General features: G+C 41.3%; 1 protein-coding gene across 1 annotated transcript; it reads left to right on the forward strand.

The window, feature by feature from the left end:
- The first annotated feature begins 389 nt into the window (after positions 1 to 389).
- Positions 390 to 12667, forward strand: MAEL (maelstrom spermatogenic transposon silencer). Its single transcript, XM_030263523.4, has 12 exons — positions 390 to 587; positions 987 to 1073; positions 3170 to 3272; positions 5500 to 5655; positions 6132 to 6173; positions 6807 to 6934; positions 7685 to 7739; positions 8077 to 8218; positions 8946 to 9008; positions 9629 to 9761; positions 9973 to 10051; positions 10826 to 12667. Exons 1-12 carry the CDS (start codon positions 456 to 458, stop codon positions 10939 to 10941), a joined length of 1236 nt encoding a protein of 411 aa, XP_030119383.4. The 5' UTR covers positions 390 to 455; the 3' UTR covers positions 10942 to 12667.
- The last annotated feature ends 2172 nt before the right edge of the window (positions 12668 to 14839 follow it).

The raw sequence follows: 14839 nt of genomic DNA on the forward strand, positions 1-14839 counted from the left end.
ACCTACAGTATCTTCTTTTATTTTATGAAAGACAGGAAAACTGGCTTGGATATTAGAAAGGAATTCCCTACTGTGAGGATGGTGAGGCACAGGAACAGGTTGCCCAGGGAAGCTGCCCATGCCTGGAAAGCGTTTAAGGCCAGAGGGACATCAGATTTCTGAGCAACGTGCTCTGGTAGAACTACATCTACTTTAAGGCCCACTCCAATCCCTTAACACTCTATAGTTCTGTAACCCCTGGGGCTTGTTGGGCGCTATCTGTCCCCCGGGTAACTCTGCTTTAAGGCCGCTAAGGAGCAGGCAAAGCTGCAGCTCGGGGGCGCGGCCCAGGGCAGGCGGGCGGGCCCGAGGCTGCCATGGCCGCCGCCTCCGCCGGCGGAAGGCGCGGGCGCCGCCCGCCCGCCCCTCATGAGGGGCCGCCCGCTGCCGCGTGGCCGGCGCGCTCCGGCGAGGCCATGGAGCGGCGCGGCGGCCGCCGCAGCGCCTTCTCCTACTTCGTGCACGACCAGCTGCCCGAGCTGGAGCGCCGCGGGCTGCCCGTGGCCCGCATGGCGGACGCCGTCCCCTACTGCTGCAACGCGTGGGAGGTGAGGGCGGAATGCCGCGGGGCCTTGCCTGGAGGGTGAGCTCGGCGCCATTTCAGACGTGGCCGTGCCGGCCTCGCCTCAGCGCGGGGCAGCGCTGGTTCGTGTGCCCTGGGCGGGTGGTGGCATCCTCGGCTGGAGAAGTGGTTCCAGGAGGTCTCTTGTTCGTGGCTTGCCCTCACTCGGAGGTACTTCACCTTCTCCTTGCTGGGTGTTTGTAATCATGGCTTACGGCGTTATCGGGAAAAAAGCGCCTGGGAGTGTTTGAGTCAGTCTTGGCAGCCATCGATAATGTCCTTTGGAAGTGCAGGAGTGATTTCTTACACATGGGGTTTGTTGGTTTGTGGGGCTGCTAGAAGGAAGTGGTACGAACCTTTTTGTAACAGCTAATTTTCCTTCAAGTCCCTGACAGAGGAAGAGAAGGCAGTGTATGCAGAGAAGGCTCGTATATGGAATAGCAAGAAACGCTCTCAGAAGACAGTAAAGGAGGTAAATGCTGCCAATGGAACGCCCTCAATAGAAGTAGCAGTAAACAGTATCGGGCTCTGTGTGCTTAGTTCCACAGGATGCTGTCCAAGTTCCACCTGCTCTCCACATCCTCCAGCCTCTGGAGGGTATGGCTGCAGTACTAGTACATACCATTATACGGGTTGTGCAGGTACATGTTCTGGTTTGAATTGAAGATACTTGATACCTCTTTAAACCATCACAACTTGTTCCTTTCGGCTCATTTACCAAGTAAAATGTAGTTCTCTAACACCCTAGCTTTATGTTTAACAGTATTCTACAGTGCCTAACTTAATTTAAAAAAATTATACTGTAAATTTGTGTTAGTTCTTGTTATAGGTTCATGTTGGTTTTGCTTTGTGGGTGTCATTGGTTTAGGCAGATCTTGTCTGATGGCCTGAAAACACATCTTCGAGGCAGCTGATCTGTTGTTCTGCAGGAGCTGTGTAGTGAACCAGGTCAATGGAGTGTTGTGGCATATGCACAAATAGAATGATTATACCCTGCCATTATTTTTAGGTTGGTTGGATATGGGAGAGAGTAGTAACAGTGTTGTGCAGAACAATATAGAAGTCGGCAGTTGGGTTGAGTGTGTGGTTGTGTGTGAAATGGTACAAAACAGATAATTTCTGCTATTTACTGCCTTGAAAAGTTGCTTGTCCCTTTGGTTTGTTTCTGTCTCTTTTCCTCTCCCAGCACTTCTCTGAAGCAGAGTTACTTAAGAGTTTGAATTATGTGAGGTGTCAGCTTATTTTATTTCATTTCACTCTTTGCTGGTGGTGTAAAAACTTGTGTGTCCAAGGAAAGCAAGTCACATTTACTGTCTGAGTAAATGAATAATACTGCATTTACTTCTTAATGCGCTATTACTAGATAGTGACTGTGAACAATGAATTAATGGTGAGAATAAATTCCAGGACTTCAAAACACTTACGTGGTGATAGAGGGAATGACAGGATGGTCGTAGTTTGGAGTAACTAGAAAAAATGGATTAGTTAAATTAGTCAGTCTAGACTAGAAGAGAGGTGTTAGCAATGTTTTCTGGTTTTGGGGGCCTGTGTGTCTGGGAAGAAGCTGTTTAAAATGTGATCATCCTTGTGTGGTTTAGCAGGCCGAGTGTGTGTAATTAGTGAAACTCCGTTTTTATGTGTCAGAGAGAGCTAAGTGAAATGGCAGGTAAGTCGCAAATGGAGGCTTCTGTGTTTCCTTCCACAAGTTGTAGCATTTTAGAAGATTGTAATCACGGAGAGGAATGAATAATTGCTTTACCAGAATAAAGATCACCATCCTTACTGTATTAATGGAAATAGGTAAGTATAGATACATGAGATTATGTGCTCTCATTTTATTAATCCCAGCCCAGTACACAGACAACCACACTCACTTTGTGTAGTGAAAGCCCACGTTCCTCTTTTGGAGGTGGCCAAAGCTTGCTTAGATAGGAATAATTCCTCATTTTGTTTTAAATAGTTCAAATGGATAACCAATTAACTTTGGCCGAGATGGTTATCTGCAATCAGGGTACCTGGGTGTGGATGTTATTCCCAATTTGTGTTTGAGTGATCAGATTCTGTAAGGCTGACAGGTTTCTTTTTCTATTAAAAGCTTATTGTTCATGCATGGATTTCCAGAGCAATCCAATGACTTCCTTAAGGCTTTATCAGCTTTTCATGAACCTGTTTCCCAGTCAAAGACAACTAACACATGTGCCAGGTACTTGTATCATAAAACTCATGGAGAAAAGTTTTAAATTTCAGTTTGAAGAGTTCCTTGCCTGTGACAGGTGGTTGAATAATAACTCCTTAGTTTTTTGGTTTTTTTGTATTACATTTTGTAAATTTAGCTGTAGTTCTTTATAGCAGTAATGGGTTGACAAAGGTACTGAAGACAAATCTTGCTTGCCTGGCCTGCACTTTAATATCTTAAACTTTTCCACCTAATCACAGCTATTAGTGGATATTGCATTTCCCTCTGATACAAGGAGCTGAAGGACTTTATTTGGGACGAGAACACTTTTGTTGTGGGGTTTTTTTTGTTTGTTTGTTTGGTTTTTTTTTAAATTTTCTCATCTTTTCCAGACTTGTAATGTGCTTGATCCGGTTCCTGCTCCTCTGACCACAAACATGCCCACTGCTACTCCTTTGCCAGATGCCTCTGCTCTGTCTTGGAAGAATGATCAGGGTATGGTGATTTTTCAGCAGTTGATCCTGGTATATGAGCTTGCCCTTTGAGGATATTCTCTCAGTGGTACCTGTACAAAGACTGTTTACATTTTGTTAAAAGTCATCTGTGTCAGATGTTTTACACTACTGGGCTACTGCTGTAAAAGTTAGAGGGACATCAGGGAAAATACTGTTCCCCCTCCAACCTCCAAGAATTCTATCCTCTATTTTTTAGCTCAATGGCAGTATAGCCACTAACAGTTATTTAGAAGTTTTTAAAGAAAAGGTAATTTTTCAAGTCCTACATTTATGATTTGACGCAGTCTAATCCAAGTTCAGCATACAAGAATACTTGTACTGATTTCAAAGGGTTAAGAATTGCTAGATATCAGAGTTACAAATTTGTATGATAGAGGTATTAAATAAAACAAGAGTCTGGCCTCATTGGGAGAATAAAAGAGGGAATATGCACTCTGTCAGTGCCTTTATAACATCCTGACTTGCTTCCTTATTGAAAGAACTCGAGAAAACTAAACCTTTCTGACCTGTACCCTGTCTTCAAATTATTGTTCTAATTAGAGTTGGGTATGGAACACATTTGTAATCTTCTACCCAATGAATATTTTGTTATTCTGAAGAATGATAAAAGGTAGTGCTTACAAGGTAAGTCAGGAAGCCAGTTCATATAAGCTGTATCTGCTGTGTGGTTAAGTCTCAGCTCCAGCTTTTTACCTTCGTCTCTTGAACTGTGTTCATGTTGTCATGGTTATGGGGGAGCAAGAAACAGTAGCTCCATAAAAATAAAATGCTTATTAGTGCCCTCTGTGCCAGGGGTCATGCTCCTTGTCATTGTGGTGCAGATTTGATTGGGCTGATCATGCTGGCTGGCTTGACTTGATACAATTCATCTTTTAGCTGAATAAGAGGCATAATGATAAAGGATAATTGAGATACATTTCATGATGCTGCTCTTAATATTTCTCAGTTAAAGTTCTGTATGGGTCCCTGGAGCTATATACATTTTTTCATAAAGTAGGAGAGGTGTCTTTCCTATGACCCCTTGGCTTGTACAGTTTAAGACCCACAAAAGAGAGCATGACCATTCAGGCTTAGGGCAACTGATGTTAAATGTCCTAAAGTCTGGCATCCAAAATTATTTATATGTAAAGACAGTTACACATCTCTAGTAGAGCAAGTAGGACTTTTTTGATGAGGGGCTGTGTCAGTCTCAGATTCAGTCAAAGAGAGAAACTGAGAGTTTCTAACCAGGCAGAAGCCTGGGAATCTGTTGGAAAAGAATGTAAATAATTCTTTATCTCTCTTGTTTTCACATTGTTTATAGTTAAGTTCTATCACTGTACATCAAGAACTCTGCACCAATGGTGTAGGTGGTTTTCACTTCAGGACCAATGGACTTGGTCTGCACGAAGCTCTGTATAAAGAGCAATGGATTTTGAATAAAATTGGAATTTTTACTCTCACAGCCTTCTGAGTCAGTCTCTTCGCTCCTGTCCTGCCTCAACAGCATCAGGGCCGTATTTAAGAGTAAGGATTAAATAGCTGTATTAAACTTCACTGAGGACATCGTGATGGTCATGAAGAGAAGGATTAAGGTGTATTGTAAAATATTTTTTCATAGTTAGATACTTTAATTAGTAAATTATAAACCTGTTCCTTAACATTTGTGTTGGGTATTCTTGCCACTTTCTTCAGGAGCTCGTTTGGTGGAGGAGAAGCAATCCTTTTAATTAGCAGACTTCTCATCTTCTTGCCCCACAGGATTACCACCAACTGATTTAAGTGGTGTAAGCTGCCAAATTTAGCTTGTGAGGCTGTTTTGCAGCTACTGATTTGGTTTTTCTCTAACCTTATTTTCTGAAAGGGCAAAGAGACCTATCCTGAAAAAGAATAATCGTTCCTGTTGGATTGCAGGCCTCTTAACATCATGTGGGTTTGGAGGTTGGCTTTGTTTTTCAGTTGCTTTTATTTGTTTGGGGTTTTTGCCCCATCTGTACACACAGTAGGATCTCTGGAAGGTGTCCAGTGTGCCTGAGTTCTGCATAAGTGTTGTTATCTTGTCATCCTAGATACAGAGGAAGATCTTTTTGTTTTAGGTGGTTGTTACCCTTCTTCACCCAGTCATAGGAGAAAGTTCACCAAAGCTTTCCCTGGATGAGGGGAGACCAGCATGGCTTGTGTAACCTCTGGTGCCTTGTCTGAAGATGGTTTTGTTCTTTTTCTTTCAGATACGGTTGCAGACATCTTCTACTTCCTGGACATCTACAGCTATGGGAAGCTGCCACCCCACTGCGAGCAGCGCTTCCTTCCCTGTGAGATTGGGTGTGTCAGATACTCCCTACAAGATGGCATTGTGGCTGATTTCCACCACTTCATAGATCCAGGTGAGTTCCAAGAAAGTGAGAAGTCCTGGGGTGAGAGGGAGGCTTTCTGGGGTCACTGCTGCCCAGGTTAGACTTCTGGTATTAAGACAAGTTTATTTCTCTGTAAATTATAAATAGTCAGACTTCCTAAGATATCAGAGCAGTGCTGAGCTTGTTTCTGAAGAGATCTAGTGTCAGAACTTCATGTAACTCCAAAAAGGGTAGGCTTAATCCAGGAGGACCTGCATGTGTTTCTGCTTTATATTTCATGTCAATGAATGTTTCTCTTAGCTGGACCCAAACACACGCCACAATGCACTTTGTTTTTTAAAAGCCATAGAACTGAAAATAACTTTTCCAAAAATAGTTGTGGCACTTCTACAAGGGAAGATGAAGGTGTTCCTTTCTGTGTGTGAAGGTGTGGTGTATAGTGGAGTGTTAAGGATCTCTCCTTGGTGGTGTTAGATGATGATTGTGCTTTCTCCTCTTTATTGCAGAAGTACCACCATGTGGTTTTTGGTACCACTGCCAGGCTGCCAGTGAGTATTAATGGAGAAAAAGAATGGTGTGCAAAGGTGTGCAGTTTTGGACTCAGCTTATCTGACCTCTGTCCGAATGTTTTGCAGGTCTTAATAGTCTTTATTGTATCTTCAGCATGAAGTGCTAATTAACAACAGGGTAACTCAAAGATACTACTTTATATTTAAAACTTATGTTTAGCAGCTTGGACTATATTAACAAAATTAAAATATCTACACCATTATTTTGTCTGGCTTAGCCTGCCTGTTATCTTTGTGACTCTCAGTAATGTTTATAGACTCCAGTTTGTTTCTATTAGGACACTTCCTCCTTGTGTACAGAGGGAACAAACTTAGCCTGTGTTTTCCCATGTCTAATACTTGGATAATGGCCTTTAAAAAGGGGCAGGAGTGTAAGTGTTTGCTCACACCCCAGAGCTGCTGACAGAAGCAAGGTTTTGGTAGTTTAAACACAGACCCTGTCTGTGGAGAGGAGTGTGTGTGTTTGTGTGCATGCATATAGTACACAGAAAGATAAAAAGGAGGGGAGAACTGTATCTCTTAAGGAAACTGGACTTCTCACAATTTTGTGGGTTTTTTTGTTGTTGTTTTGTTGCTTTTTTTTTTCCCTGTCCCCCTTCCCCCCTCCATTAGGTAATGAAACCCACAAGATCCCTATAACTGGATTTCACCTTCCTCGTTCTTGCTACGCACTTGTCCTGCGGGAACTTGTTGAGTTTGCCCAGCCAGCCAGAGGTGCTCAGCTTCGCTTCTTCTGCAGGGTATGGCTGAGGTCAAAGCTCTAAATCTCCACTTCTGCTTTCACTCCTGTTGGATGACTAAGGAGACAGTTCACTCTAAAACCTAATTCAGTGTGCATGTAAGTGGGGAAAGACACTTTTTGCCAAAGTGTCCCAGTTCCATGCAGGAAGAAATGGCCTCTAGAAGCCAACCTTTTTATAAAGCAGAGACCCAATTTTCTGCCTTTTTATTTTCAGCCTGCATTTCTGGCTCTAATCTATTGATGAACAGGGTCTTTTGTTCTCTGACATTGTTATGACTTTGGTTAAGGGCTCCTAAGATTTGACTTAAATTGGATGTGCTCAATAATAGTCATAAATCCTGCTTTTTTGAAATTATATTTTGAAGTTTTTGTGACTCTTTTCCCCATGAGAATAACACGTGTCTTAAATTTTTGCTCAAGTTTCATTTTCCAGGCAACAGAACAAAATGTTAGGATTCGGAGGTGTTTAAATTTCATAACAAGTCTATTATATTTCAATTCAATTCAAACCTAATATTAATCCTTAAAAAGTAGGGCGGGACAAGATACTGGGCTCCATCCATAAATACAGGGCTCTGAAGAAATTTGTATTTGGGTCCTCTTCGAGACAGTCGTCAGGGAGATTGCATTCAGTGACACAAACAATTTTGGTTTGGAGGTGGCTTTTTCAGCCCTGGACAGAAGTCATGGAAGTGTCAGAATTCTATACTGTACTCCTTTGAGATGACAGAAATCTTTTTTCTTCCAGTCTAATGACAGATTCCGAATTAACTGGTGTCTTGGTCGAATGGCCAGCATAACAGGTAGAAAATGGATAATTTTTGTCCATCCTTTTCCTCTTCTACCCCCCGAAATAAGGGCTGTGTAGTCATGGACAGCTGTATTTGTCTGAAAAGCATGTCTCAAAGTTTTCATAAAAGCTGGGTCTGATAGCTAGAACTCCTTTGCATGCTCCTCCCTCTTCCTTTCTCCCACCACTTTTTAGGAAGTCAGATTTTATTAAAACCACTGGTGGAATATCTTTGTGATTTGATGCTATGATAAGAGGTTGGGTAGTGAATAGGGGCTGACTGAGACATGAGCAGAGCAGGATATTCAGTGAATCCTGTTCTCCTGGCCTGGATTTTCACTGAACTGTAGACATTGAGAGCCACTGGGAGCTTTTTGCAGTAGAAGACCTGATAATGAAACTGTACCAGAAGAAATACCAAAAGGAGCCATCCAAGATCTGGGTGTACAGAAAACTGGATGTCTGCCTGTGGGATTTCTCCAGTAACACCAGGTGTGTTGGGTGGCTCTTTGTGTAAATGTGCCTGCTTTCAGGTTCTTCTGTGTTGGTACAAAAAGTGATATTTGCTTGCAGTGCTGCAGGAGCATATTGGGTGAGTATGCAGTTAATTTAGAAATAGACCCTAGTGCTGCTTCTACTACTAATTTAAGAAAAGAACCAGTAGTTCTGTCTTAAATTTTAGTAGATTTAAAAAAACTATGTAAGTTATTCCTGGAAGTCTGCTTGGAATATGGATTTTAAGATCCGTTGGGTTCATAGTTGTCACTTTGTCTTTTTTTATAGTCGGGCAATTTTCTGCTCCCATGAGTGTCTTTACTCGAGAGGGAGACCTTAAGAAGGATGGAAGAATGAACTCTAAAAGACACGTTTGGAGAGGAAAGTGAGCATGTTTATGCTATGAGGAGCTATTTCACATTAATGGGAAGCTTGAAATGGTTCAAATGGTTTAAATTCCATTTGTCTCTTAGGGTTCTATTTTTCTCCCTGCCCCCCACCTCAACATGAAGCAAATTGCCTGATAAGCAGACCTTTAAGCTCTGCATAAACTACTTAGGGCAAAGCTACTGACCTCTATGAAATTTTAAATGTACTGCATGGTCACTGCAACAAAAAGATACCATTTTCAATATTTGTTCCTGTTCATCTGGCCAAACCAACTGTTCTTGTTGATGAACAATGTAGGTGCTTCTGAAGTAAGCTTGAGCTTCATTTCATGTAGGTGCAAGTGGCATGAGGAGATTGATATTGCCTGCTGTGCTCTGGCATCCTGTAAGAAAATGGGGTGAGTATTGCTTGAGGAGTTGACTCCAGAATGATGGCTTTTATTTTGTTAGCACTTCAATGGTGACAGAAGTGTTAATTACATTAGAATTCACTGTTTGACTTCAGAGGTATTCTCAGTATGCTCTGGCATATCTCTACTTTGGAAACTTGTATACTGCCTGACATGAAATGGAGATACATAAGGTTCTGTAATCTTTTTGGTGGGGTAAAGGAAAAGTAAATTGTTTGGAAACAAGGAAGTGCCATTTATGATCTCTGCTGGCCGCAGTAGTAGCACTTAGACAATAATAAATAGTCTTTCATTCAAAAAACTCATAATGGACTCTATGCCCCTCCCAAAAAAGTTGCTTTTCACATTTCTAAGTGATTTGCATTTGGTAATGTGGGGAAGCAGTTTGTTTTTATTTCATATGTAGTTGTACAGCAGACTGGTGGTCTTGGAAGGATGCAGGGATGTTGGCATAAAGTCCTTCTGCCCAGTGGTATCTCTTCTGTGCATCTCAGGCTTTGGCTGCTTTTGTTTGCCAGCTGAAGAACATAAAATGCTGTGCTTCCACACATCAGCATTCCAGCCCTCTTAGCCAGACCTTTCTTGTTTTCCTTTTTTTCTTGGTCAAGTTACTGCATCAGTAAATCCTTCACTAGTGTGTATGGAGTCCCACTAACAGCAGCTCACCTCCCTCTGCAAGACTTTCATTGTGATCAGAGCACAAATACCAGGATTGTGAAACTGGATGCTGGACATACCCAGGTCAGATTTTTTTCCATTCATACCCTGATTTGTTTCCAGTTGCCAATTTCACATGAGCTGTTTTGTCTTTGGATGCTGTCCTTTGTGACATATGTTGGGCAGATGAACTTGCAGGGTTTTGACCATGATTCATAGGTTTGATGGATAATGGTGTATGTTTCATGTTAGCAGATACATGTACCTTATTTTGAACATTTATTTTTTCATACAGAAAATGAAAGATGAGAGTTCTGGATATGACAAACCTTTGGGTTCTCCAAGACAGGATCAAGAGTTTGTCCCCTCTAATTGTGAGTTTGAAACTTTCACATTTTTTAAGTGGAAGGAACTCTTTAAACTTAATCCAGTTATTACTTTTTCAAGTTTCTGGGCTTAGATGTTGCCTGTAGGTGGTGTACAGCTCTGTGTGAGCTGTGCTTATTATTGTGTGTGGATTTCACTGAATTTCTTAAGACTCAAGCCAGAAGAGCTGGCTTTTTCTTACTGGACAGAATCTTACGGTCAAAAACATCTCTCAAGATTCAATTTTTTTTAGAAATGTTTGTCTCTGACTTATGCTGTTCTGTTACATGAAGCCATTCCCATGCCCAGGTGCTTTGAGGCAGGGCCGTGTTTAAAATACTCTCCATGCTCTTAAATCATTGTATGTACAGTGTGAGCTGGTCCTTGTTGCAAATGTTCTGTCGCAACTCAGATAAAAGTCTTCTCTTTTAAAATCTCTTTTTGCAGAAAGGATTTTTTTACTAAAAGGCCTCTGAGCTCAGTTCATCTGGGCATTTCATGGCTAACCTTCAGAGGAACAAAACAGGTTTGCAAAATAAATAAGAATTCTGAGTTTGCAGCTTGATATCTTATGTGTAAGATTCATGCCGGGTTAAACTCTGTTCCACCTGGAAACCATGATCTTATGGTCTTGGTGTTTGTGGAGGACACAACCTGCCTGACTTTGTATCAGGGCTGTCTGATGCTCTGTAGGTTCAGCTCCAGAGCACGAAGAACAATTCTATTAATTTATGTGAGCTTTAAAGGCTGATTTGATGTGCAAACTGTATTTAATTTAATAGGTGACTTTCCATGTGGTGTGAAGACCTCCCCTTGTGGAGCGAGTGTTGTACAAGGAAGAGGAGCTATTCGATTGATGAGAAGTGCATCTGATCTATCCAAGTCTTTCAGTAATTGAAAATCTCTTTCATATCCAGGACAGCTGTAAATTCTAATTTTCTTTGTTTCCCTAAGATAACGAGTAGTTTCTCCAGACTGCAGGTTTTCATCTTCTGTGCAAACGTTGACAGTTGAAGTTCTTGTTAGAATGATAAAACTATTGAGTGGATTTAAAGAATCCTGTTCATTATCTACAGGAAGACTTACTTTGAAGGGACCTGACAGTCACATCTTTAAAACTGCATGCTGTACTAGTTGTATTTCTTAATGAATAGAGTGCAAATTCAATGTAATTGAATTAGAACAATTTTTTTAGTGACCAGTGTGTAAACAGCTTAAACTTTTTGCTGTATTTCTTTTTTTTTAACGACCTTCCCATCTCCTGCATGTGGAAGATGGAATTTCAGTGTGTTAACAGTCTTGCTTCAAAAACTGGTGCAGGGGAGAAAGCACTGAAGGTGTGAAGGGCTGCCCTAGCGGAATTAATTAAAAGTCAGTAGTCACAAAACTTTGCTGTAATGTATCAGTTTTAGCCATGAAAGATTTGAGTGGTCTTTCAAGGCAAAAAACCAGATTTTATATAAAATGTCTTGAAATACATACTGTGGCAAATTTATCTATTTGTTAATGTTCTTAGAGGGACAGGCTGTATTATATACATCAGGGACAAGTACAGCATAGATTTTTTTTTTTTTTTAATTTGCATGAGTTTTCTTTTTAAGAAATGCATGTCCCTGAAACTTAGAGATGGAAGAGAAGTGTAGGTGTTATGAGTTGGTTTGTTAGTGGGGTTTTTTTTATTAAAGAGTATCAAATTCAAACTGATACATTTCACAAGAGTTTAGCCAGGCTGGGTAGATACCAGTCATAATTATTTGAAGGCACGTAAGTGGGACACTGTCTTGATATTTTCTAGGGAAGTCAGATGTACCTTTTTATGGAGGTAGTGCTTGGACTAATCCCCAAAAAGTTGTCTGTCTGAGCCTTGTGCTTAGCCCATGTGTCTCCTAAGCAAGTGATTCTGAGAAATAAGAGCTTATTTTGTTAAGTTGTTCCTAGATTTTGTACCAACAGATGTCCAGTTTTGAAATACTATTTCCATAGCAACTAACTGTGTGAAGGTTTCATTCCTTGTAGGTACTGAAACTCAAGATGAGGTGGTTCGTTCCCTTGAATAAGGAAAAAATCCAACAAAACAAATGCAAGCAAAACCCAAAATGTAGCCAAAATCAAAGGTTTATTTGAACATGCTGATCAGGGTGTCAGAAAAGGCCAAGTGCTGGTTTAGTTGGAACCCTTTTACAGCTGCTGTAAGACCAGTTGAACCCTTTCTTCCATTGTTTTAGGATCAGTGAAGCATTTCTATTCTTACCTAACTGTTCACCTTTATCACTGAATTTCCTCAATTGATTTTGTATTTCCTTCCTTGGAGGCTGCTGTCTTACCTGCTGATTTTCACCAAATAAGGGACATTAAAGCTCTAAGGCTGAAATTTACCAGTGAAGCACCTGGGAATGTTGTAACAGACTGACAGTGTCTATCAAGTAGTGCTAAAGGCTTTTCTGCATTTGTATAGAGTTGTCCAAGTTCCTTAACTGACAGCCGTTGCTGCATTGATATTTCATAATGTACAGAACTGTTGTTTTTGAAGCATTTTCAGAGTTCACTCTTGCAATAAAAGTTTGTTTTGGTTCTTATGTAGGAGAGAATTCATTAAAAATTCATTAAAATCATTGTTAAAACACTTTTTCAGTGTTAAGAACAATTTTTACTAAGCTTAATGTATTACATATCAGGACTGAGATAAAGAATGTGAGCAGAAGTGGGAAAATGCTATTAGGATTTCGTGGCATATCTGCACCTTACCACCTGTAAATTAAAATAGCACATGAGATGGAGAAGATCTAATTATGTGCTGTAGGGAGTGGGCTGTTAACTGGGGCAGCAACTGTCTTACAGTAATAACCAAAAACTCTAGAGGTTTTTTTTTGTAGTGAAAAGCCTAAGATCTGTGCCATTAGAATGAATACACTAACTTCCATTATAACTGTTATCAGAGTGTTTGCTGTGTCTAAGGTAAGATGGATCTTTATTGTGTCCTTAGCAATATGTCACTCATCCAAATCCTAAAAGAAACAAGGCAGCATTTTGGTGGGGATTTTCTATGTGGAGGATCTGTCAGGTGACCCTCTGGAGGAAGCAGTGCTGTGATCCTGGATCAAACAGCAACAGCTGATGCTCATTCCATGGGGTGTGTCCTGTGCCAGCTGCCTAGAGTGAGGTCCTCGCTGAGTCATTCCCTATTAGGAAACTTGCTGCCATTTCAGGGATTCCGAGTCTTGAGCTGTCACAGTCAAGTGGTGGTGTGCTGAAGGTCAGATTCTTCTGAATAAGTACTTGTTTTGGGTGAATGAAAACCTCTATTCTAGGAAGCCCTGTTTTGATTTTCTTGTAAAATAGTTGTGTTTTTTCATTTTTGATAAGTTTTTTTTAAAATCTGCATAATTTTCAAAGAGAGACTGCTTTTGGATATGTTAGTTGAATTAAAAAGTTCTAACCCTTTCTGCTAGGAAGGATTTCAAACTTTGCCCAAAAGTGAAGTCACTCAAGTATATGTGTGAAACTGGGTTTATTTTCTGGTTGATAGATAGAAGTAGATGCAGCTGGCTGCGAAGACTTTAGCAACATCATTCCTTTTGGCAGAGTAAATGTACTGTGGTGGAGCAGGAGAAAAACAAGTTTGTTATCTAATTTCTGCCCTCCTGATGACTCTGCGGGATTATCATCCCTCACTGTCACCCCAGAGTGGCCAGCCAGTAAATTTTATTGCAATGATTTAGTAAAATGAAGAAATTGGCAAACACTTCTATTAATCTAACCCTGTATTATCTCAGTTCCCTCACTTTTCCATGGTTCTGTGTTAGAGGCTCCCATTAAACTTCTCTGTCATTTTCAAATAATTCCTTTCAATCCCTAGTGAACAGGTGAAGCACAGCAGAAGTTACAAATTCCCTTAAGTTGGGCTGCAATAAATTTAGTAGTAGCTCCAACACATCCAGAATTAATCTTGGAGGTTTGATCATTGTATTGTGAACCTCATCAGCCAGAACATTGCCTTGGTGTCTTTCCTGGAACAGTTGGTACAAATAAACAGAAAAGGAGTGCAGTTTCTCTAGCAACAAGGATGGTGAGATAATTAACTCCTGTCTTCCTGACAAGTTGTGAATTGTGCACTGTACTGAATCTTGAAGTGGGCTGTGGCAGCACCAGCTTTTGTGTGTCTGTAATACTGGAAATACTTCCCAAGATCCTAAGAGGAGTGGAGAAGGCAGTGAGAGCAGATCTTGGTGGTTATGTGGGAAGTAGGGAAGGGTAGAATCCCTGGTGCCAGCTCTGTGGGGTAAAGGAGCGTTAAGGTTGGCAGTTCATTAAGGACAGTGTTCCCCAAACACAAGAGCAATGCAGGAATGCAGGGAGGTTGATTGGGAAGACTCTCTTGTCTTTGCAGGAATCTTATGGCTGCATCCTGATGCAGTGTAAGGGAGGGAGAAGCAGGTGTGGGCTACAAAGGAAAAATACATAAACACTGGCCAGGGCTGTAGGGCTCTTGTTTGTAAAGTAGATCTGTTCTCAGGAAGGGTTCAGGGAGGAGAAGAGCAGCAGTGGGAGTTCCTCGAGCCACATGTGCTGCATCCCAGGATGCAGGAGGCTGACTGGCACATTTCGAGGCTGTTTGCTCACCTTTGGAAGGTGACAGAGTGCAGGAAGTCTGCAGCGATGGGAGGTAAATACTGAATTTATCTGTCAGAAGGGTGATCTAGGAGAGCCTGGGCTGCTCAGTTCCACTGCACTCCTTGGAAAAATCATGGAGCATGCCCTCTTGGAATGTGTTCTTGGGTACATGAAGGTGAAGTGGG

This window comes from Taeniopygia guttata, chromosome 1 (assembly GCF_048771995.1).
Source record: "Taeniopygia guttata chromosome 1, bTaeGut7.mat, whole genome shotgun sequence".
NCBI lineage: Eukaryota > Metazoa > Chordata > Aves > Passeriformes > Estrildidae > Taeniopygia > Taeniopygia guttata.

Bases quoted from the DNA above. Each gene is read 5' to 3' on its own strand.
- MAEL (XM_030263523.4), top strand. From the start codon at position 456: ATGGAGCGGCGCGGCGGCCGCCGCAGCGCCTTCTCCTACTTCGTGCAC. The intron at 588-986 runs GTGAGGGCGGAA...TTTTCCTTCAAG, and splicing joins ACTGCTGCAACGCGTGGGAG to TCCCTGACAGAGGAAGAGAA. The intron at 3,273-5,499 runs GTATGGTGATTT...TTTTTCTTTCAG, and splicing joins GTCTTGGAAGAATGATCAGG to ATACGGTTGCAGACATCTTC.